The 26,587-nt window shown below is 36.5% G+C and overlaps 1 protein-coding gene across 1 annotated transcript in view; it reads right to left on the bottom strand.

Annotated features, from left to right (window-relative positions):
* Positions 1 to 14,031, bottom strand: part of FAM47E (family with sequence similarity 47 member E) — a 32,106-nt gene extending 18,075 nt beyond the window's left edge. The window contains exons 1-4 of the mRNA XM_053700782.1: positions 14,000 to 14,031; positions 10,812 to 10,877; positions 9,364 to 9,730; positions 4,582 to 4,757 (exon numbers count right to left, since the gene is read on the bottom strand). Coding sequence (XP_053556757.1) covers positions 4,582 to 4,757; positions 9,364 to 9,730; positions 10,812 to 10,861 — 593 coding nt within the window. The 5' untranslated portion in view covers positions 10,862 to 10,877; positions 14,000 to 14,031. The remainder of the gene's footprint in view (positions 1 to 4,581; positions 4,758 to 9,363; positions 9,731 to 10,811; positions 10,878 to 13,999) is intronic.
* Positions 14,032 to 26,587: the final 12,556 nt, after the last annotated feature.

The raw sequence follows: 26,587 nt of genomic DNA, 5'->3' as shown, positions 1-26,587 counted from the left end.
TGCCCTGCCTGATACACTTGAGCCCTAATCCTACACTGCCTACAGTTACGTTCTACATAGAGGTAAGTAACTGATAGAAGAAAATATTTGACAGTCACTTATGTGCTTTGCAGCTTCAGCTTGTGTTGTAAAACTTTAACCTACTCATCTGCTCCTCTATTCCGACTGATTGCGCATTACGTATGTTTTTTTTTTTTTAAACAAAAATAAAATACTTAATGCGCAATCTATCAGTTGGAATAGAGGAGCAGATGGGTAGGTTTTACAAGTTCCATCCAGCTGCAAAATGGGAGAAAAAAATGCTTAATGCTCAATCTATCATTTAGAATTAGAGGAGCAGGTAAGAGTAAGTAACAAGTTCCAGTCCAGTGTAAAATATTTTTCCGATTGTGCATGCTATTTATTACACTGGACTGGAACTTGTAACCTACTCTCATCTGCTCCTCTAATTCCAAATGATAGATTGAGCATTAAGCAGGGCTGCGTCTTGTGTGAATTTTTTTAGATAACCCGGCAGACAAGCAGGCACATGGGTGGCACTGACTGTCAGCATGTTAGAATTAGCAGCATTAAACTCCAGCCCCCTAAGTTAGTTGACTGTCTGACAGCTAGGATCTGGGATATCTGGGTGTCAGTGAGCGCACAAGGCGGCTCCGAAAGAGATGGGTATAGCAGAGCTGCATGAGTTACTTTGTAGGGCTAGGGCAGTTGTGTGGTTCACGGTCAGCACAAAATTGAAGTCCTCCTATGCCTTCTCTGACACTACTATCGAAGTAGTCAGCGCTCCTGTAACACACTCAACAGGGCTGTAAGTTGCAGAGGCACATTGGACAATGTGTGTGATTCTCAAAATGTACTTCCTGCAGTCTGCCTTTATGTTTCATTTATGCATTGATGTTTCGGTCCATCCAATGTAGGGAAAAATAAGCGCTCCAAGCCCACAGATATATAAAAGTTCAATTTTATTCCAAACTTGTTAAAATCATACAAGATAGATTAAAAAGTGGTAAGCACAATAGTGCAAAAACAGGTTGTAGAACAGGTGCAAAAAACAGCAAACGTTTCGTGCTCCATGCACTTGGTCACTGCTAATTGATGCACCTGTTCAGAGCTCCATTTATACCAAAATTCTTAAAGTGATATCACAAAATTTCATTAACCTGTACTTTGCCATTTTGTAAAGGAGCCTATGACAAGAAACATTTATTTATTTTTTCCTTTTCTTATACATAAAATGTTGTTATATAAATTTGCAGGTTGATTCATGTTGGTTAAGGTGTGACTATGTTTTGTGAAAACAATCTATTATACACTATTATTAAATCATTACTTTTGTAGAAAGAAGCATATACATTGCTCTATGAGTTATTATCTTCAGTGTTAAATATAATCAGAGCCAGGTTTCTATTGGGAATTTGTTTAAACCACTCTAATATAAAAATCCTTAATTTAAACAGTATGAAATCAAATATGCAATAGATGAGCCTATGACAAGAGCCCCCCCCCCCCAAAAAAAAAAAAAACCATCAAAATAAGTGTATGTATAGCAATCTATTTTCTCTCTCATAAAGGAAAAGTTAGGTTAGCAATAATAGTGAGAAAATGTCTCATATCAACATATTTTCTTATTTCTTAATTCTTTTTAGGGGAATGAGCCCATGACAAGAGACATACCTCTAAATTCAAAAATTTCCCAAAAACATTAAATGATTTATTAAATTTTCCTATTTCTTAATTCTTTTTAGGGAAATGAGCCTATAACAAGAGACATACCTCTAAATTAAAAAAAAACAAAAAAAAAAAACATTTATGTTTCGGGCAGGCTGCAGGAAGTACATTTTGAGAATCACACGCATTGTCCTATGTTCCTCTGCAACTTACAACCCTGTTGAGTGTGCTAGAGGAGCGCTGACTACTTTGCCTAGCAGTGTCAGGTCACAGTGAGTCAGTTTACTAGTTGGTCTCTAGGTTTTACTGCCTCCTTCAGTACTAGAATTAGTACACAAGCGTTGCCACTTTGAGTTTTCTGGAAATACCCCAGGTGTGGTCAGGGGTCACGGTGTCGAGTAGGCTATATTAGCAAAGCGCTATTTTTTTTGAGCATGTAGCATCAACATGATGTCTGTGTAAGCCCAGCACACTGCTTTCCCTCAAACAGTGAACAATGGAGCTCCATTTGGCTTCTGACTAGATGAGGTGGATATATTCAGAGCAGCAGTCACCACCAGGTACCCGAACATTGGGCTAAGTATACATAATTATCAGTGAGTCTGGGGACAGACTTATAGTTCCTCAAGATAAGAATGTTCCTATAAGCAAGAACGGAGCAGAAATATAAATGTATATTTTTTATTTTAAATAACTGTCCCCCAGACTCACTGATAATTATGTATACTTAGCCCAATGTTAGGGTACCTGATGGTGAACAACTGCTCTGAATGTATATTTTGTATTTTAAATAACTGTGCCCAGACTCACTGATAATTATGTATACTTAGCCCAATGTTAGGGTACCTGATGGTGAACAACTGCTCTGAATGTATATTTTGTATTTTAAATAACTGTGCCCAGACTCACTGATAATTATGTATACTTAGCCCAATGTTAGGGTACTTGGTGGTGAACAACTGCTCTAAATGTATATTTTTAATTTTAAATAAATGTGCCCAGACTCAATGATACTTATATGTATACTTAGCCCAATGATAGGGTACCTGTTGGTGAACTTCTCTCTGTTTTTTCATTTGTCTTCAATGAGTATAAATAGTAGAAATGCATTTGCCTATATAATTAGAATTTAATTAGTTTCTTACCTGTATGCTTGTTTTGTCAATAATGCTAATTCCCCTTGTACATCCTGCTAATTTAATAGTAAATTTAAGCTACATCTATTGGGTTCATATATGGGCTTCTCGGGCGTATCATAGCCAGTGCCTCACCAGCCTCTGACCTCACCGCACGTCACTGGGTCACAGTATGGCCCTTTAAGAAAACAAACAAATGGCAAACTACTCCCACGTGCTGTACACAGTATTACAAATCTGTACTGTAAATGCAGGTGGCAAAAACTGTTCTGCAAATCTTTAGTTTTCAGCTAAGAAGCCTGTGGAACAACTTCCTCAATAGTGGACACATGATCACTAGGAATAGGCGCTATTGTAAAACGTGCAAATTGAGGTCTACGTGTACTATGTTACGGTGATGCTGAATGTCAAAATACTATTTACATTCTAGAAACATAGAAACATAGATATTGACGGCAGATAAGAGCCATAGGCCCAGCAAGTCTGCCCGACCTTACCTAACAGTATAAACTTATCTAGTTCGTAGGATAGCCCTATGCTTGTCCCATGCATTTTTAAAGTCCCCCACAGTGTTTGTTGCTACTACCTCTTGAGGAAGTTTATTCCATAAATCAATCACTCTTTCTGTAAAGAAGTGCTTCCTCAAATTACTTCTGAATCTACTACCCTTTAGCTTGAGCTCATGACCCCTTGTTCTTGAATTTTCCATTTTATGTAAAATACCCACAGCCTCAGTTTTACTAAACCCTTTAATGTACTTGAAAGTTGCTATCATATCACCTCTTTCCCTTCTCTCCTCTAAGCTATACATATTTAGGTCATTGAGCCTATCCTGGTAAGTTTTATTTTTTAGACCATGTACCATTTTGGTAGCCCTCCTTTGCACAGATTCAAGTTTGTTAATATCCTTCTGAAGATATGGTCTCCAGAACTGCACACAATACTCAAGATGAGGCCTAACTAATGATCTATAAAGTGGCATAAGAACCTTACTATTTCTGCTGCAAATACCTCTACCAATACATCCAAGCATTCTGCTAGCCTTACTCGCTGCATTACTACATTGTTTACTAAGTTTTAAATCATCTGAAATAATAATTCCCAAGTCCTGTTCCTCGTCTGTAACAGTCAGTAAAGTGTCATTGAGTCTGTAATTAACATTTGGATTTTTCTTCCCTAAATGCATTATTTTACACTTTGCTGTGTTAAACTTTAGACCCCATTCTGACAGTCTGTACTGTTTCATATGTCCTAACCGGATGGTATGTACTTTATATTTGAAATAATTTCACTAAAAAGATACATGAAAATATTTTAGCATAAAAAAAATGTTAAAAGTTGTTAAATAAATACTAAATCCCAGGAAGTGTATGTTTGTGCACAACTCATTCCATGTAGTAGATTAGCTATTAAGGAAACTCCTTACAGCCCTTCTGAGGGACAGACGAACACACATAATTATAAAATGAATTTTATTTAGCATAGGAACATCATTTTGTTTTCCAAAATCAAAAACCAGTAATACAATTTACATAAAAATATGTCAAAAAGCTATGACTGAACTGCAGAAATCTCTTTAAAAACAGAAATTCATGTTGAGAATAATATGCATTGTTTTAATTACAATATACTTTGGTACTGTTTCCTATACTATGAAGATTCCATTTTTTAACTTTAGTTGCATTTTGCATCTGGTACATGATGACCATAGGGGAAAAGTGTTTAGAAACCAACAACCTTCCCCAACCCCCCAAAAAATAAAGTGCATATTACTTACAATGCTGACTGTCTAGTGCTTGCATCCCTGGACTTCACACTCTTGATATCTGATAGCTCCTTTTGTGGTGTATCAAGCTCTTCCTCCTCCTCCTCTTCATTCACAGCTATATATGAACCAGACGCACTTCTCAAACGCATCTCAGGATCTAGGACATCCACTATTTCTTCAAAGAGCTTAAAAATAATAGAATAAAATGTAGATTATAAACTTTAAAGTGAATGTAAATTTTGATGCTAAAGTGCCCAGTTTTTAAAACTTTGATTAAAAACAGGGGCACTTTAATTCATCAAAATTTTCATTTCACTCCTGTTGTGAAAATAAACTTACCTTTTAATGTTCACAGCAGCTCCAGCTTCCTCCACCCATTTCAAGCCTCTTCCTGGGTCTAAAATGAGGTATCTGGCTTCCTCCAATCATAGCAGTGAATCAGACACTGAATCCCCCGGGGGGGGGGGGGGGGAGCTGTGATTGGAGGATGACCTATCAATCATTTCTGACATCAGAAATGGCTTGTGAGACCGGAGGAAGCAGGAGCTGCTGTGAAGTTTAAAAGGTAAGTTTTTTGTCACAACAGGAGTGAAATGTAAATTTTGATGAATTAAAGTACCCCTGTTTTTAATCAAAGTTTTAAAAACCGGGCACTTAAGCATCAAAATTTACATTCACTTTAAGGAACATGAATATTAAAGTTAAACTTTCATGGTTCAGATAGAGCATATCATTTTCGATTTACTTCTTTTTATAGTATTTTGATTTTTATTAAACATTTTTCAAGAAGAAAATTACAATTACAAAAAAACAAAAATACAATTTCTTGTGTCAGGACTCAAAACAATTACAAACAAAATAAAAAAATGTACTTCTATCAAATGTACTTCTCTTGGTATCCTTTGTTGAAAAGCATACCTAGGTACACTCAGGAGTGGCAATGAACTACTGGGTGCTAGCTGGTGATTGGTGGATTTGCACATATTTTTCGTTCATTGGCTCACCAAATGTTTTTAGCTAGGTCAGAGAAGTACAGTGCTTCTGTGGAACTAACTTTTAACTATGTGTCTGACACCTTTGCAGGGTTAACCTATTGTTACATGCAGGGTTTGAAATATCCACTAGTTCTAAACAAGTAAGAAATTACAAAATCTGACTTTTTCCTATGTTTAACATTGAATGGACTAGCAACTTTTTTCCTCTGGACTATTAACCTTTAACTCGTAAAGTTTAGTGATATTATTCAACTCCTAGTATTCAAGCAATAGTGCAATAATTAAAGGGATATTACACCCCACATTTTTATTTTGTGATTCAGACAGAGCATAACATTTTAAAAATCTTTCTAATTTACTTCTATTATCACGTGTCTGGAGCACTATATGACAGCTGTTTTGCAAGAATGTTATCCATTTGCCAAGAGCACTAGATGGAAGCACTATTTCCCACCATGTAGTGCTCCAGACATTTATCTATGTATCTCCTCAACAAAGAATACCATGGGAACAAAGCAGATTTGATAATCAAAGCAAATTGGAAACTTTTTTTAAAATTTTATGCACTTTCTGAATCACAAAATATTTGAGGGGTTTCAAATCCCTTTAAGTGCTCTAACACTTGAGTATATTTTTTTTTGTTGCACTTATGCCCATTTAAAGAGGCACTTAACCCTGTTTAATCACTTGAATGTGCAAAACCAGCTATACACAAATAAATGTGACGGAACAATTTCCCATTAATAGTATGCAGCAGGTATAACAAGTCATCTGGAACACGCTAAGGTAATAATAGAAACACATTTTACAGCAGTGTCCCTTTAATCACTATATAAAGTTGCTAGGGGGAAAATAATACTTTGACATAGCTTTTTATTTGTGGTGTGCTATCTGCAGTTTCCATTAATATCTGCAAAGAATAAGGGCTCTGTTATTACAAGGTGGAGCACCAAACATGCGCCTAGATTACGAGTTTTGCGTTAACTGGGGTGCGGTGCTAACGAGCAGTTTATGCTCACCGCTCACTTACAGACAGCAATGGTGTCTCCTGCTTTTCTCTTCTCTCTGGGGAGCCAGTGATCTGTAACCTACAGCATTCCTGTGCATGCCGTGGCTGGAGTCGTGTCATAATGGGTGAATCAGAGCGGTGTTTCTCAACCGCGGTCCTCAAGTACCCCCAACAGGCCCGGTTTTCATTGTAGCTGAACTAGTGCACAGGTGCAATAATCAGCTTATCAGTAACCATGGTTACTAACCTGCTCTCACCCATCAGCTGATTATTTCTAATGTGCGCAAGTTCAGCTACAATGAAAACCTGGCCTGTCGGGGATACTTGAGGACTGCGGTTGAGAAACACTGACTCAGAGGACCCGGCCTTCATCTTTGGTGCAGCTCAAAATGTGAGTGACTTTTTTCCCTACTTGTGTGAATTTGATGGATATAAAACATTATGAGGCTCTTCCTTTGTTTTGTGTCATTACAGTTATATAAATGGATAATATATATTTTCAGACTTCTCCAGATTAAAAAACATGATCAAATCAAGTACAATAGTTCTTTAGACATCTTAAAATGGACAATCTACACCTTAGTTATCTAAAAGTATTACCTTAGATTAAGTTGCAAATAGCCTCCTGCACCCTTTCTATATAATGTAGCAGGAACATTAAAAATAAGTTATTTTAACCCCTTAGTGACCATTTTTCAATTTTCTTACCGTTAAAGACCAGAGCTATGTTTACATTTCTGTTTGTGTTTAGCTGTAATATTCCTCTTACTCATTTACTGTACCCACACATATTATATAGCGTTTTTCTCGCCATTAAATGGACTTTCCAAAGATACCATAATTTTCATCATATCATATAATTTACTATAATTTTTTTTATAAAATATGATGAAAAAATTTAAAAAAAAAAACTTTTTCTAACTTTGACCCCCAAAATCTCTTACACATCTACAACCACCAAAAAACACCCATGCTAAAAAGTTTCTAAATTTTGTCATGAGTTTTCTTTGCTTTTGTTGCAAATTATAGGGCAATAAGTACAAGTAGCACTTTGCTATTTCCAAACCATTTTTTTTTTTTTAAATTTGCGTAATGTTACATTTTAACACTGATATCTGTCAGGAATCCCTAAATAACCCTTTACATGTATATATATTTTTTTAGTCGACAACCCAAAGTATTGATCTAGGGCCATTTTGGTATATTTCATGCAACCATTTCACCGCCAAATGCGATCAAATTAAAAAAATTCTTCACTTTTTCACTAACTTTAGGTTTCTCACTGAAATTATTTACAAACGGCTTGTGCAATTATGGAACAAATGGTTGTAAATGCTTCTGTGGGATCCTCTTTGTTCAGAAATAGCAAACATATATGGCTTTGGCATTGCTTTTTGGTAATTAGAAGGCCGCTAAATGTCGCTGCTCACCACACTTGTATTATGCCCAGCAGTGAAGGGGTTAATTAGGTAGCTTGAAGGGTTAATTTTAGCTTTAGTGTAGAGATCAGCCTCCACCTGACACATCTCACCCCCTGACCCCTCTCAAACAGCTCTCTTCCATCCCCCACCCCCCAAACGTTACCCCCATATTAAGTACTGGAAGAAATTCTCCCAGTATAAAAATAAAGGTGTTTTTTTTTTTTTTTAAACATGTTTATATTTTTTTCTGAAGTGTAGGATCCCCCATTACCCCCCAACCTCCGTGATCCCCCCAAACAGCTCTATAAGCCTCCCCCGTGACCTATTGGCCGCCATCTTAGGTACTGCTCTAAATTATTAACGTTTTGTTTTGTTTTTTAAATAAAAAAAAAACATTTTTTCCATAGTGTAGTGGCCCCCCACCCAGACTGCTTTCCAGAAACGGATCTCACATAGGATCCCCCCTCTCCCTCCTTCCTCCACCTCCCTCCTTCCCACTCACTGACAGGATGTAGCGTGGGGTAGCGGTCCCACCCGCTCCCGCCCTCCTTCACAAATCTCCTCCCGCCCTCCTACAGCAATGGCCCGCTTACTCACCTCCCTCCAAGCCCTCCCACGCCACCAATGATAGGCACCATAGATGGCCGATGCAGAGAGGGCCACAAAATGGCCCTCTCTGCATCGGAAGTTGCCTAAAGGGTATTAAACGATGCCTCAATATCGAGGCATTGCTGCAATACCCTGAGAGCAGCTGGAAGCGATCGCGATCGCTTCCAGCGCTCAGTTTCACTGAGGACGTGCTATGTATGTCCTTGGACCTTAACTGCCTTTTTTTGAGGACATACATAGCACGTCCTTGGTCAATAAGGGGTTAAAATGAATATTGATTCTGGTCACTTTGCAATGGCTGCCAAGCTCTATCCACTGATGACATCACGATCAAGGCTACATCTATGCACTCTGCTGAATAGCATTAACAGTCTGTTGAATCCAACTAGTGAGTATTTTGTAATTAGATGCCATATGCAGCCCAGATTGTGATGTCATCTGTGGGCGGAGCTTAGTCGCCATTTCAAAGTGCCCAGAAACAATATTAATTTATATACTTTTTTTTAGCATTCCTGCTGCATGATATAGAAAGGGTGCAGGAGACTATTTGCAGGTTAATCTAAGATAAAACGTTAAGATGCCTAAGGTGTAGACTATTCTTCTAAATAATATGGATTTCACAGGGAATATAAATATCTCTCTATTGTTAATTCATCCAGCCTTATACATAAACTAGCTTGTGCAGACAATGTATATATAATGTTTTTCATAGCATAGTTTCAAAATACTAAAGATAAAATTATTTTTCAGTTCTTACTTCTGGTGGAACCCCTTCTTCTAGATGTGGATAAAGAGCAAGTGGATGTTGTGTGAGACCATATTCTATTTCTTCAATGTATTCTCTGCGTGCCTGCTGTAAAGGGAGAAGCTTTGAGAAACAAGCTTGCTCTCTGGTGAATCTTTTTATTGGCTTTCTCTCGGTTTCATCTGTTACATTCTTCAACACAGGAGAAGGTCCTTTGTTAGATGGAATGAAAGTGGCATTGGAGGACAAAGGATAACCATCTCGGAAATCATCCACTCCTTTAGGCAAGAAGGTCCAACGTCGACTACTGAGGGCACCAGAAAAGTTTATTTTAGGGTTGGAATCCTTGAGATATCTTTTACATAACCTCTCCTTGTACCTAGAAAAAACAAAACAAATACACAGCGCAATTATAATTATTCACATTTATCAAACAATGTAATACATTACTTTTCTATCTGAAGCAGACTTTGCTATCAAAAGTTTAAAAATGTTCACACTGTTACTTATTAAATAACCATAGTCTGATTAAAGGGACAATCTAGTCAAAATTAAACTTTCATGATTCAGATAGGGCATGCAATTTTAAACAACCTTCCAATTTACTTTTATCATCAAATTTGATTTGTTCTCTTGGTATTCTTTGTTGAAGGCTAAACCTAGGTAGGTTCCTATACTAATGTCTAAGCCCTTGAAGGCCACCTCATATCTCATCGCATTTTGACAGTTTTCTCACAGCTAGACAGAGCTAGCTCATGTGTGCCCTACAGATAACATTGTGCTCACTCCAGTAGAGATATGAGTCAACACAGAATGGCTAAAATGCATGTCTGTCAAAAGAACTGGGATAAGGGGGAAGTCTGCAGAGGTTTAGATACAAGGTAATCATAGAGGTAAAAAAAGTATATTAATATACCCGTGTAGACTGTCCCTTTAATTTGACAGTCAGTCTTTAACTCCAAATACATACAAGTCAACTTACTCTAAATTAACTAATAAGAATGTGATTAATTCCAGGCTAAACACATATCTCACTGTTTTACACTATAGCTATTAAGATAATACAAAACTATAAAACCACAAACTAGTACAAGACATGTGAACATTTATTTAAAATAAAATATATTTCTGTTTTCATCGTTATTTAGTTCGACTAGATATGTATTTCTTGATGGCTTTTTAATGATGGATTTGTGACTTTGCAGTAAGTCTGTAAATACCTATGAATCCATAGTACTATGAATACCAGAATATCATATACCGAGGTATTCATAAGAAAATGAACTAACAGTTAGTAAAAAAGGGTTAATACCTTCAAAGACCGGTAAACAAATGATATATTATACATGTGCCCTGAGGTTTTATGAAACCTTATGAGTTTTCACAGTTGAAACACACAAATCCCCTCCTTATTCAGCTGTCCCTTCTGTTACTTTATTTGTCATTTTTAATTGACTTACCAAGGGTGACGAGGCTGGGAGTCACTATCAAATGCTACCAAGCCAGACATTGCACATATAATACACCTATATAATAATAAAAAAAACATTTATTAATAACACATTCCATTACTTCTGTACTTAAATATTCAAGAGGTTATTCAATCGTCTTATTAAAATTATGGGCCCCATGTACTAAAGGCAGTGCAGACAAGGTTCTCAATTTAATAACCAGTCTGCATGGCTTTGCATCGAACAGGCAGCTGACCTTGTCTGTCCAATGAATAAACAACAGATTGAACCAAGCACAACAGTCCAATTGGTAAGTCCTCCTGGAGTCATTACCAAAACTCCCAACAAAACTTGAATGAAGAACAATAAATATGATATCCAAATATGCCAAAATGTGTTTAATGTAATGTATCAGAACATCACAGAGTATAAAAAAACACGATGTTTCAGGGCTTACCCCTTAATCATGTGTTAATCATGATTAAGGGGTAAGCCCCAAAATGTCGTGTTTTTTTATACTCTGTGATGTTCTGATACATTACATTAAACACATTTTGGCATATTTGGATATCCTCTTTATTGTTCTTCATTCTTGTCTGTCCAATGCTCAGATGTCACTTGAGAGTGTAATGCAATCCCCTTCTCTCTCCCGGGAGAAGAGCCTGTCAATCACCCAGAGCAAGCATGTTTGGGTTGATTTTAATCTGCCACCTTAGGTGGCGGAGAGGGTAAGGAGTAGCGGTCGGATGACCACTGCTTCTTACATTGCAGGCAGCAGCCTGCTCCTTAAGGGCTCAAAAGTAGCTTATGCTGTTTAATACATGGAGACCTTTAGTGACAATGGCTTTACTATAGTATTCATAAAACTAAATGAAAAGGTCCTGTGAGAGTGGTTTAATTAAAATAAAAATATTAGTTACATTCTGTGAATCTATTTTTTGCCAGAACCTTTGGCTCACATTGTTTGTTTTATTTCTTCTTCTATTTACTAAATAAATTATATATAAAATATACAATAATTGTAGCATCTTTTTGCATACATTAAAAATCTTTTTGCTACTACAACCCCAAACCCCCCAAAAAAGTTAACATTTTTACAAGAAAGCACACTTTACGGCATCTTGTTTACAAATTATCACATATATAATATTTATTGGAAACTTATCAATGAATGTTTCAGTCTTATTTTAAACATTTACCTGGATAGAATTAGATTGAATGACACACATATGAAGGAAGGTGGTGTGCATATTAATAAATTGATGACTGCCTCCATGAAACCTCGCACAATAAAAGCATTAAAGGGGCATTCCAGTTAAAACAATTCAGTCTGGGATAGAAGCATTTTTAATACACATGTATTAGTAAAAGCTTTCAGTGTTTAAGTGACATAATATTGTGCACCGGCAAGTGAAGCATATCTAGATATGTTCCATGCATCAGCATTTTTAAACAGCAGGTCTGCTCAGTGAGCCGGAGTGCTGTCGGATTTCGCTACCCTGTTGGAATTTGCTAGCTCAGTATTACATAATCGCACTCCACAAAAGTTAAAAAGGAATGTGATTATGTAATGAGTAGCATGCACACTGAGAAGTAGCAAATTCCAACGAGGAAATTGTTCTGTCGGGTTTTGATACGGCCACGGACATGCGTGCATGCGCAGTTCAATCTACACTTGTCACAGTGATGAGGAAAAAGACAATTGTGACTGTCACTTAATGGGTCCAGACCCTTGCTATAGATTGGCGACAATGCTATAGATAGATTGGCGACGATGAAAGCAAGTCCTGTATATATATATATTTTTTAAGCGCCAGTCACAATTGTGTTTTTCCTCATTACCATGTCAAGTGTAGATTGAACTGCGTGAATCTATTTGAAAAGTGTCATGTAACGTTTCTCTTCCACAACACAAACAGAAACGTTCAGTGAATAACTGATGGGACAGTTCCCATTTCCTTGTCGTAACTTGCAGTGTGCATGCTACTCATTACATAATCACATTTCACACATTCCTTTTTAACATATGTGCAGTGCGATTACGTAATACTGAGCATGCGCGCTGAGAAGTAGCAAAAAACATAATCTCTTTCCACACATTCCTTTTTAACATAGGTGGAGTGCGATTACGTAATACTGAGCTTGCGCACTGAGAGGTATCAAATTCTGATGGGGTAGCAAAATCCGACAGGACACCAGCAGTTCCAAGCATAGCATAGGCAATGACACAAGCCACAGCCAGACACACTGTTTAAAATGCTGGTGTATAGAACATATCTAGATATGCTCTCAGTGCCACTGCACAGTAAAAGCTTTTACTGGAAGTATTTTTGCTAACACACCTTTTTACCTCAAAAATGCTTCTATGGAAAACTTTAAAGGGACATTCCAGCCAAAATTGAAATCAACATGGATGCATTTAATTTTTGAATAGAAGCTTTTTTGTAATATACGTGTATTTGCAAAAATGCTTCTAACAAAAGCTATAGCTGCTTCAAATGTGTATTTATGTATGCAACGTTCACCAGCATTTTAAACACAGCACTTGCTGAGAGTGCCTACGGTGCTTGTATCATCTATTAATGATGCAATTTGTTAATGGCTAACATGATACAAGCCCCACTGATTATCTGAGCAGCTGCAGTATTTAAAATCCTGGTGTAACGAGAGTATATAGCTATGCTTCACATGCACGTGCAGATAAAAAATTTAACATTTAAACAGTAATAACTTTGACTAGAAGCATTTTTGCCAATGCATGTATATTGCAAATATGTTTCTATTCAAAGATGTAATTCATCTATGTGCATTTAAATTTTGACTGGAATGTCCCTTTAATATAAAGTAATGTGAATAGTTGAAGTGTGTGTATATCATGTATATGTCCATCTATATATAAATACATCAATGCAAGTGAAAAATTCTGAATGATTACCTATCTACACCTGCATATCCAATTACTTTTTAAACGTGTAGGAAACTTTATTAGCATTTTAAAGTCATAGTAATTAAAAACTCTCCCTGCACTTTGTACAACATAACTGAACTTTTTCAGCATACATACGATATTAGTAAATTGATATATAGATATAAAACCTCTGTTTATCCCTACAAATAAACCTTAATTATGTTCCACGACATAATATCTACGAGGACTGATATTATGCTTATATGACAAATGACGTAGAAACACTTACCCTGCCTGAGAACAAGGTGGCTTGAGCTTCTCTCAGTTTATCTGTCTCCATAGCAACGAGTTATTTCCCTGCAGCCATGCGCGTAGCAGCTCTATTGCGGTCGCTTTGAAATTACGTCACACGAACGCAGAGCGTACTATTATAATGAATAGTTAGGGTTGTCATCCACTACAAAGACTTTTATAAAATCTATTTCAGTTTTACTTTGTGTTTTTCAATTCATCCTTGTGATTTTACCTTTCCCCTTTAATTGGTAACAAAGGTCTCTGGTTATCAAGTGTCTAACACTACACAGGGTAAATATATTTACATACTATATTTACATATAAATTCTTGGGAAGCGCCGTGATTGAGTGTGTGCAAAGAAGATATTCATTACAGTTAGAACATTTTACTTTTTTTAGTATAGCAAGAATCTACGGGGGAAAGAATACAGCATTTGGTTTATAATTAATATCAGTATAAACACTGCACAGTTCTCGTATATACATTTATATAAAATTTAGTTTTTCTTTCTTACTATAAATAAAAATGCATGGGAGATTATTTCCACCCGCCGTAGCTTTTTGTTAACACATTTTAGTTGTGTCTAACATAGACCACATCAGTAATCATCTGTCAGAGCAAAGACTATTACATTTAAAGGGACAATCTCATTCTAGGGTGGGAAATTAAATTGATATTTTGTGTTAGAGCATTGTATTGTTTAACAGCTCGCCAGCTTTATCTTCATCTGGAGTGGCACAAGAGCACAACTTTGACTATGTATTTAACCATTCTATATTTTTTAGATTTAAACAATTGATAACTTATTATAATTATAAACAACAGTGTATGTTAATTGTCTTAGTAGACAATCACATGTTTATATTTATTGCTTTTCTAGGTCATTATGTAGCTACTCTGGACCACCCATCCATTTGACTTTTTTATTTTTAACACTTCTGCCACCGATTGGCTGATCTGCCTATATCTTTTGTCTAGGGTGGCACTGGTATTGTGATACTCTTGCAACTTAAAGGATCACTAAACACAAATAGTAAATTACATGATTTTGAACCTTCAGATCTGAGAATAATTTTGCAGTTCACACACGCTAGTATCACATTTATTTTGTGTATATAAGCATCATTTTTTAGATACATTGTATCTGCACAGATATAGTATATTGGGAATGTAGTATAATATAATAATACAGTTGACTTGCACTAATTGTTTGTGGTTAGAGCCAATATTTACACTTTAGGGTGTAATTTGTTATAATATTCAGATACAGCACAAACTCTGTTTGCACATGTGTAGTTGAGAGAGACTAGGGAAGCCTGCCCTTATCTCTTCCCTTAAAGGGATGTAAAACACAATTTTTTTTTCTTTCATGATTCAGATAGCGCATGCAATTTTAAGCAACTTTCTAATGTACTCCTATTATCAATCTTTCTTCATTCTCTTGGTATCTTTAGTTGAAAAGCAGTAATGTAAGCTTAGGAGCCGGTTCATTTTTGGTTCAGCATCTGGGTAGCACTTGCTGATTCATGGCTAAACATAAGCACACTTTAGAAAAAAACGTGGAAACATTTAAAAAAAAAAAATGTGTTACTGCCACCAATAAAAAAAAAAAAATGAATGAAAACTACAGGGCTCCGTATTTACATGTTACACTAAGGAGTACGCACAAAACAATTTGTTACATCGTGCACACGTAGTAGTTAAATTGTGCGCACAATGTAGCTATAAGAAACATTGCCGCATTAGTCTTCCTGATATTAAGCTCACGTGACCTGTTTAGCGTAAAGATATGGCCTCCTCCTTTTTTCTGAGATAGACGTTGGTGGCTGGGTCATGTGTGCGTTTGGCACGTGATTAGATGACCAAGAGATTCACGTGACACAGTTGGTCACGTGAGCTTAACGCCAGGAAGAAGAATGCAGCCATGTTTCTTATAGTTACATTGTTGCGCACGCAGTAGTTAAACTGTGTAACTAAGAATTTAGTGCGCACAACTTAGTGACTGTTGCGTGCGCACAAAATACTTAAAGGAAAGAACGAAGAAAAATTGATAGGAGTAAATTAGAAAGTTGCTTAAAATTGCATGCTCTATCTGAATCATGAAAGAAAAAAATTGGGTTTAGTGTCCCTTTAAAATGAAAGAACTTTATAATACAGCATGCTCACAATGTGTTACATAGTGAGCACGCTTTCGAAAAAATATGGGAACGTTTAAAAAAATTATTTTAACACTGCCAGTTGCCACCAATAAAAAAAATTATGAATTAAACCAGCAGGGCTCCTTCCAAATATTGTAAAAGCTTTCCCTCCTTTAGAAATCTTCTTCACGTTATACTGCTGGTTTTCTTAAGTAACATTGCCACCTACTGGCATCAACTAGTATAGTAAAATCAAGAAATATTCAGGGAAATTCGTTTCTCCCAAATATTTGGTGGCAGAACTATTCGGTATTCGTTTAGTTTAAAATTAAACGAATACTGAATTTTCATTAAACATTTACATTCATTTTCGTTAAACCGAATGTAAATGTTTCAGAGTTAAAGTTGAAAAGTTCACCTGTAGCTACAATACTTACATTATTTGTGCTCTGGAGAGCTGCTTCTGCCTCTTGTAAACTGTTATGGACTGTTGGGGGCTCTGGTGACGGACTTGTGTAAGGTTCTACACAAAGCAACAGTCAGCTCTAGGCTGCTACATTAGCTATAATTGAAATGGCCCTCAGTGTCCAAGAATTTGGAGAGATAGTGCAGACACTATTAGAAGAATATTTCATACAGCTACATTGTCTCTTTGATACTTGCTTTGGGGTGGTCTTAGAACCCTCTACAAGGGAAGATGGTGACCAAACCCTCTACATCTAGACTGATGGCTGCTGACACTGAGATCTCATCTGAAGCTAAATGTACACATATTGTAGTGGAGGAAAAAGTTGTGAAACCACCTTACCTTCTGACCAGTGAGGACCAGAGAGGAAAGAACCAGAGAAGATTCTCTGCACATTGCACTATTGTCATCTAGTGTTGCTGAAAAGTTCACAGGCTCTGTCGGATATTGCCCTACATCTGAGAGAACAGACCATATACAGTCTCAGAACACAAAAAAATCTACAGCGGAAGATAATGGACTTATTTGTTCTGGGAGCGGAGAATATACAGGAGAGATCAGATTTAATACAGCTAATTCCTGGAGTTCAGTGGGACATTTGTTATGCATATTTTGTCTGTGATCCAAATCAAATTTGATCTCCCCCGTGGATGAAAAGGTGGATATGGGCTGTGGAGGGAGTCCTCAGTTACAACTGTTTGCTGACTAATTCCTGTTTACCTTACCATAGTTTAAAGGGACAGTCTACTCCAGAATATTTATTGTTTAAAAAGATAGATAATACCTTTATTACCCATTCCCCAGTTTTGCATAAACAACACGGTTATATTAATATACCTTTTTACCTTTGTAATTACCTTGTATCTAAGCCTCTGCAGACTGCCCCCTTATTTTAGTTCTTTTGAGAGACTTGCATTTTAGCCAATCAATGCTGACTAATAAATAACTCCACGGGAGTGACCACAATGTTATCTTTATGGCCCATATAGCTGTGAAAAACTGTCAAAATGCACTGATATAAAAGGCGGTTTTCAAGGGCTTAGTAATTAGCATATAAGCCTACCTAGGTTTAGCTTTAAACAAAGAATACCAAGAGAACAAAGCAAATTTAATTATAAAAGTATATTGGAAAGTTATTTAAAATTGCATGCCTTATCTGAATCATGAAAGTTTAATTTTGACTAGACTGTCCCTTTAACCTGGAGCATAGGAAAACTGGCATCGGATGACTAATAGGCAAGACCATGGACGTTGGGAGGCTACCGCTGTCCTCCCATTTAAAGTGGGGTGCACAGACTGTATGTTTAAACTTTATTTTGTCCACTTATAGTTGCACCGAAGAGTGTTGGCGTAAAGGGATATGAAAGCCACATTTTTTCTTTCATGATTTAGAAAACTAAATTTACAAATTTACAAACTTTCAAATTTACTCCTTTTTAAAAAAAATTCTCTTGGTATCTTTATTTGAAAAGCAGGAATATAAGCTCAGGAATTGGCCCATTTTTGTTCCAGCACTTGGATAAATCTAACCAGCAGTCAGCAAGCATTACCCAGGGTTCTGAACCAAAAATGGCCGGCTCCTAAGCTTACATTCCTGATTTTCAAATAAAGATACCAAGAGAAGGAATACAAATTTATAATAGGAATACATTAGAAAGTTGCTTAAAATTGCATGCACTATCTGAATCATGAAAGAAAATATTCGGGTTTCATATCCATTTAATATGTAAACAACTAATATAGTTTAACAAATATGTCTGCATATTATTGTCAGGCTGATCTCAGCTTTGAATGTATCATTACATTAAGAATTTATTTAGTGCTCTGAGTCATGAAAGAAAAAATGTGGGTTTCATATCCCTTTAAAATTTGCTAGACAATTTTAAAATTCTTATAGCAAGTTTGGGCTGGTGTCTATTTCATTATTTTCATTGTCAGTGATCCTGATTGCCTGTTTAGAACAAACATCTTTTTTGTTTCCCTACTCAAATGTCCTTATTCTATCCTAATGGTGGTACATCTTCTAGCATGTAAGAGCTTAGGTGTGACGCTAATAAAGAACTAGACGATATTCCTATGGGAAGAGAGACACACGAAAAGAGCCAACGACTTTACTTCCATTGTTTTAGTCTATAGACATAATCCCTTCTCTCATAATCATACTGGAGCACCAGGTATATACATGTTTTATTAGGTTAGTCACTACCAGTTAAACGTGACTCTGTAATTTACTGTACATTACAATAAGAATTTAGAATGCAACTTATTTATATTAGATTAAGCATATAGATAAATGTAAGAGATTTTGCATACTTTTCTTTTTGCTCCCCTATTGTGGCATACTTATTACTAATAGCTATGGTTTAAAGGAGACAATTCTGAATGCTGCTGAATGTTTCACTTTATTGATATTGGTAACCCATAGTCCTGCCTGTAAAACCTATTCTCATATGTGTTCCAGAATATTTCATACATTGTTATATTGATGAAAGCTAGGCTGCCAGCAGCCAAGACAGCTCAGCATAATTTGAGTTGATATTTTTTATACCAAGTTAAAGGGACACTAAACACAAATTCTAAAGTACAAGATTATAAACCTTCATATATAAGAATAATTTTGCAAAGAAAACTTTTTTTTTTTTCAAATGAATATATTGTTTTATGGAGTAGCCTGCACTGTTGTGTTCCCTTAAGGTGCTTTAGCACTCATTCAACTTGGTTACTATTGCAAATAATGATTTACAGTACCTATCATGATTGTTGATGCAAAACTGATAATCCACCTTATTTATAAAATATTTTATCAGGAAGGATAAATTGATATTTCTCTTGTTTTCAAGTATGTCCTGGGTCCACAAAACATTGCATTGATACAATAGGGTACAATAAAATACTAAAAAAAATAATAATACACAATATATGCAAAATTTAACATAGAACAGGTAGAAAATATATAATCAACCATGACAGGTGCATTTTGTTTTGAGATATGTAGATAGGGATCTCTTAAAGGATATTAGGCTTGGGGAAGGTTTGAAAGTGTGCGGGAGGTCGTTCCATAATTGTTGTGCTCTGTAGGAAAAGGAGGATCAAGCTGCTTTCTTTTTGTCAAACCAGGAACCCCGAGGGGAACCTGAGAGCGGGGTGCGCTAAGTGGATCAAACTAACGAACTTAACGAAATTGACCACAAACCATATGGCTCCTGTAAAGTCGGGCTAAATGGCTCCTATGAAGTCGGCCAAATTTTGGCAAAATTGTGAAACCAAGCGGTGTAAGCGGCTAAGCTCCTCTGGTTCTTGGAGTGAAGATTTCTGAAAATTAGGAAAAAAGAGGGCGCCACATAGCGTGATACTGTTGTTACAGGCTCAAAGAGACAAAGTATTCAGAAAGGCTTACCGAAAAGCTCTGCACCGTTCTGTGACCGGTGCTATCAGGCAGACTAACACTCTCAGTGGTTAGCACACTGGGTGGCCTCAGGTGTAATGCAGGCAGGTGGATCTCAGCATTGCTTGATTTCAGCGTTGCTTGATTGAAGTGACTCCACGGCTGTGCAGCACTTATACTGCAGATTCCGGTGGGTATTAGAATAAAAAACCTCTCCAGGTTAGATAAATGAAAGTATGGGACAACTTCCGTATAATAAAGTTAAAAGCTTTAATCCATACAAGATTTGCTACGCGTTTCTAGACCGATGGTCTTTTCCTCAGGCATAAAAACAAATGGATACAATTACAAACAAATTAAAACCTTAAATAAAGGTAAATTTAAAAACGGAAGTTGTCATAGTTTCGAAAAGAGACCAATCCTGACACAGTGGACCTTGTGAATTTGATCAGCATTAATTGTGAACTCACTGTTGTGGTAAATGTGTGTCATAATATCACTAATATATTTCTGAACTGTTTAAAGTCAGGGATATTCTTGAGATGTTCAATGCTAAATATATACAATATAAAAACTGTAAAAACTAAAACAAAAACTAATAAATGATATTGACTGCAGTTGCTTCTAGTAATTGTGAATGTGTGGAAGTTGATAGATGTTTAAAATATATATTTATATATACACAACGTTTGTTCAAAAGAAACATGTGATGTTTATTGGAACCTATTGTGAATAAAAGAAAATTTAAAATGTGATGTAAATTTAAAGAGCACGTAATTTAAATAGAAATTGGAATGCAATTTATACGGGAATTTGGCTAATAATATGATTCTAAACCTCACAGCTATGAAAACGGATCAGCTTAAGTTTTTGATATTTTTTTTTTTTTTTTTTTTATATTTTTGATAATGGATGGCTCTTATAGAACCATCAGATTACTTGTGATTTCTAGATATTGAAATCGGAGTTCATTGTCTGATTTGTCGGATTGATTTGTGAAAAAGTCCTGCTGATATGCATGTTCCTAAAACCGAGAGTCTTCTTGTGTGTGATGTATTTGATCCATTCTGGCAAATAGACTCAAAGGTCAAATGAATACGATTTATTTAATGTTACATTTAGCATGTAATTATTTAAAAAATATTATGTATTTCATTATGTATACAAACTATCTCAAAAGGTGTAATATATATACACATGTGACCAATAGAAAATATTTGTGTGAAATAGATTCATCAATGAATTTTATTTATTTTTTGATGACAAATAGATCAGGTTATTATTTAGGAATCTATTCTGATTTGTTAGACATGCTATATCATGTGAATATGAAAACAAATTTGGATGTGGTAGCCTATAGTGTAAACATTGTTTAAATAGGTTACCAGTTTGGACCCACGATCAGATGGGCACCTAAAGAGTATTTGTATGCCTTATTGTGAAAAAAATATATGTGTTTGCCGTTCGATCTGTTAAGCAGAGTGCGTCGCTAGTATAAAGCAGTATATATTTGGTTGTGCTGTTAAATATATTTACCCTTCTGTAGGTTATAAACACTCGCCTGCTAGCAGATAAGAGTGTTATAATAGGCTAGAGGGGATCTAAACTCGAGAGGCTAATGTGTTTTCTCAAAAATGGGCACATCATGATATATGAAAGTGTCATTTAGGTCTAGTATGTAATGTGACAAAAAGCTTGTTAATATATCACTGGTCATCATGTTAGTTAGTGCCAGCTGGATATATGGGAAACTCAATTTTGGTCCCAATGTGTAATATAAATATAAATCAATATGTCACTAATCGTCACGATTGTGATATTGATCCATAACATATTAATCTAAATCTAAAGCTGAAGTAGAATTTTAATGTTGGTGATAGTTTTTGGTCTAACAGTGATGAATATCATATTATTTAGTGTATTTATTGATGTATCTGGATGTTAATTAAATGCTGCTAAGTCTAGGTTGGCATTTAAACCTTCGGGAAATAGTGTTTTTAGCTTAAAAATCCAGATGGTTTCTCGTTGTCTGAGTTTAGTGGTTCTGTTATAATCAGCTGACCTAGGAATGAAATCTATGGGATTAAATTTGAAAATGTGAGGGTTGCCTTGGTGTTTGGCTAAACAATGTGTTGGGATACTGTGTTTGATTTTCATTTTTTTACAATTTTTACAGTTACGAAAGTGTTCTCCCCACCTTGTTTTGACCTTCCTGGAGGTGCGGCCTATGTATTGTAGGCCGCAGATACACTCTAACAGGTATACTACAAAAGAGGTATTACAATTATAAAATCCCTGAATGGGATATGTGTCTCCGGTGGTGTGGGACTTGAAAGTTTTGGTGCCATGTTTAATGTATTGACAAGACTTGCAACCAGTTTTCCCACATTTGTAAACTCCCTGTAACCCAAAGGTGCCCCTCTTGGATTTTGTAATGATCTTAGATTGTTGTTGGGTGTGTTTGACAATTTTGCTAGGTGCTAATCTACTTCTCAGGGTTGGTGCTCTCCTGTAAACTATCTTTGGTCTGTCCTGTACAATATTTCTCAAAATGGGATCCCTTTGGATAACATGCCAATGTTTGTGTATGATCTGATTTATTTTTTGAAAATGGTTATTGTATTGAGTGATGAACATAATGTTACCCTGGTCTATTGATGTATTAATTGGTTGATTCATTTTATTGTTATTATTATTCGCTAGTATCTGATTCCTGTCTAATCTTTTTGTTCTGGTAAGTGAATTGTCTAAAATATGAGTGGGATAATTTCTTTCTATAAATCTATTGTATATAATCTGACTTTGTTCAAGAAAAATATTAAAATCTGAACAATTCTTCCTGATACGCCTGAACTGACTGTACGGTACGTTGTTAATCCAACTCCTATGGTGATTACTATTACTATTACATTCTTTTTATTCTAATACCCACTGGAATCTGCAGTATACGTGCTGCACAGCCGTGGAGTCCTTTCTTTTTGTATTGAGGCAAGCTAAATAATGTGCTGGTACTGGATCGGAGGTTATAGGAGGTCGGAATAGCCGGGGAGAGAATTCTGCTCAGGTAGGGTGGGAGCTCTTAAACACAAGGCTGGAAAGATGGCGGGTGCGTCTGGATTAAAGCAACAGCCAGTTTAGTTCTTTTAGCATGTCACAATGGGGGGTCCTGTAGTTACATTGTAGCACAAAGCGGCAGAACGAGTTATACAATGTATTAAGTTTATTAAGGTGAGTTAGCGGTGCAGGTGCATATACTACATCCCCATAATCCATGGTTGGCATTTACAATCTTTTCCTTTACTGTAGGGCTGAGGCAGAATTTGTTTCTGTACCTTAAAAGCATGTGACACCATAGAGCTTAGCAGGGCCGCCACTAGAAAGTTTGGGGATCCTGACTTAACCATTGATCCGCCCCCCCCTCCCCTTGACATGTGCAATTCACATATAGACACTCTAGCAGACACGCAAAGAAACACACAAACACACTCAGACACAGACACTCAGCACTTGATTACATCGACCTGACAAGTAATGAGGTAGACTACAGTTTTGTAAAAAAAAAAGGAGATTTAGAAAACAAAATATGTTTTGTTATCTTTTTGTAAAGGAAGATGCCAACTAAATGATGACAACAGCATGCAGTGGCTGAAAGTAAGGGCCCTGAACTGCCTAAATAATAATTTAAAGGTTAAATGGTGGATTGGTGACTTCTGTAAAGGTCTCATTAGTCTCAAAGTCTGTATAAAGATGTGAATAATCAGTAGTAAGGTCAAAATGTCCTAAAAAGGAACAGACAATGGACACACACACAAACTCAAAATTGCACATACACCCAAGGAAACACAGACAGAGACAGCCACAGAAAACACACAAAAACATACAAACACACACACAGAGACACCCACAGAAAACACACAAAGACATACACACACAGAGAGACAACCACATAAAACACAGAAAGCCATGCATACACACACCCTCACTGAGACATCCAAAGAAAACACACAAAGACATACACACACCCTCACAGAGACACCCACAGAAAACACCCCCCCTCACAGAGACATCCACAGAAAACACAGACATACATACATACACACACACCCTCACAGAGACATCCACAGAAAACACAGACATACACACCCACCCTCACAGAGGCATACAGAGAAAATACACAAAGGCAAACATACACACACCCTCGCAAAGACACCCATAGAAAAAGCTCAAAGACATACACACCCACCCTCACAGAAAGACCCACAGAAAAAATACATACACACTCATAGAGACACAAACCAAAGCACAAAGACATAAACACAGACACCCACAGAAACACTCACAGGAGGAAACATGTATGCACATTGCATCCTCTAAATCAACAGTGTGTGACATGCATGGTAAAAAAAATTGCAGAAATTAAGAGATCACTTTTTAAAGAATCATATTTGTAAATGTGTAAACAAAAATAATTATGTGAATTCAAAATTGTACATTAATGATCAGGGTAGATGGCTAGATAAAGAAAAGTACTTTTAAAAGTTGACATATGTTTGTTCTTCCCCAATTTTCCCCAACCAAGAGCACTCTATATGGTCTTGGTGGAACCATAAGCTGTGGTACTCATACCATTAGATCTGGTTAAATGCAGGATTTAGGCTTGTTGGTATGTATTTCAAAATTAAGTCAGCTGCAGAGTAAACTGAACAGTTTTAAGTTAACCTGTCTCATTTCAAACACTGAGCAATCTTAGTCTGAGAGTATAACTTTTTATGCAGATGTAAAATGCCTAGATAAAATGCCTCCTTGCATCTGAAAAGTCCTTGCATAAAGGGGCAGTAAACTGGAATGATATATATATATATAAATAAAAAAATGCATATCTGCCAAAAGGGCACCTACCATTCGTGTATTGAGGAGGAAACATTTCTGCATGGTTTTAAATATAGAATTTCTACAGCATTGTCAAATAATCATAAATATATTGCTGCTAAAAAAAATTGTTTTTATGGACCCCTGGCCCCACCATACAACTACTACCACACTGAAGTTACAATCCAAAATTGCACAAAGAAATTAAAAACATTTGCTAAGTAAGTCCTACCTCCTCTGCTAATGAAAGTTATCTGCAGTCTGACTCGGGCACACGCTGAACAAACTTAAGTGCCAAGTCTGTCTCACACTGTGCATAGTGGTTTAGTACACATTCAGAAATCCTCTCAAATGCTAATACTTTACGCCTTGTAATAACATTTCCCATGCTCAATTAGCACTCTGCGGTAGTACCCACTGGTGGCTGCCAAAAATTTAAAAAAAAAAGTTTTTTGTTTTTTTTTTAGTTCTTGCCTCATGGACCCCTGACAGGAGTCACCCCTGTCACCCCCTGATGGCGGCCCTGGAGCTTAGGGAGGGAGGGAAAGTAAGCAAAAGCTCACATAAATTGTCTTAACTAAGCCTCCCTGGGAGAAAGTGAAACAAACACATTTTAGATGTATTTTACAAAAGGCTGCAAAATAAATAGTAAATGTATATTGTAATAATGTTTTTATGCATTGTTGAAATGTCAAGTTTAATGTTCCTTTAATGAGGTTTGTGTACTTGATAGGTTCCTACCATTGTCAAACATTAGAGTTGTAAGTGCCTTATTCTGGTTATTTTTTATTTATTTTTTAATTATTTTTTTTTATTGAGGTTCAAAAATCAAAGCATAAGAGACTAATTGTTAGCATTTGCCATGCAAGTACACAAAAAAAAGTACATACATAGGTGTCATGAGATGCAGGACATATGCAGGACACAGCAATGATGGTACAACGCTATTTTATTACAGAGCATAGAAACATACATCTAGTCAGGTTGATTGCACTAACTAACTGTGACACAGACTACCGGACCTAAGCCCCTGCCCCCAAACTAGTGACATCACTTCCTGCTCTCATCACATCTTCCCCCTTTTCAAAGGGCGAAGCATACATTTAAATATAACAAATAACAGGGTATACAACAACATTTTTGAACAGTATATAGCAAATTGGTTACAGAAAAATAACATTTATTACATCCTGACTTGGACATCGGGGTAGACTACCCTAGTCCTCAGTGACCATGGGATTATTCTGCCTATACTTCCGGTCACTGTTCTAGCTAAAGTCAGTCCCTATATCGGGCCGGAAGTCTCACCACTCTTCCGCTTGATGTAACTTTGCATGAACTGTCCTCTGATACAGTAAAAGGTGAATAAGAGTCCGCTGGAGGCAAAGACATATCCCCGCTATGATCTTGCTAAGGGGAAGGCACCTCTCTTAGAACAGGGGATCCCACCGGCAGTGGTACTGAGGCATCCAGTTCCAGACTCTCAGGTACAGGCTGAAGATGTCTTCGGTTACGGCGTGTAACCGTCCCTCCATCAGTAAGGACTGCATAAGACCTTGGTTCTGGAGAGCGTCCAATTACCGTAGCAGGCGTCTTCCATTTCTTCTCATCATCCAGTTTAATTCTGACACTTTGCCCCGCATTTAGTTCCTGTAAGGGCCTGACAGAATGTCTCCTGTCGTAGAAGAAACGATAGCCCTTTTTGGCTTCTTCATCCCTCCTAA

This window comes from Bombina bombina, chromosome 2, assembly GCF_027579735.1.
Source record: "Bombina bombina isolate aBomBom1 chromosome 2, aBomBom1.pri, whole genome shotgun sequence".
Classification (NCBI taxonomy): domain Eukaryota; kingdom Metazoa; phylum Chordata; class Amphibia; order Anura; family Bombinatoridae; genus Bombina; species Bombina bombina.
This window is presented reverse-complemented; position numbering and strand designations above follow the sequence as displayed.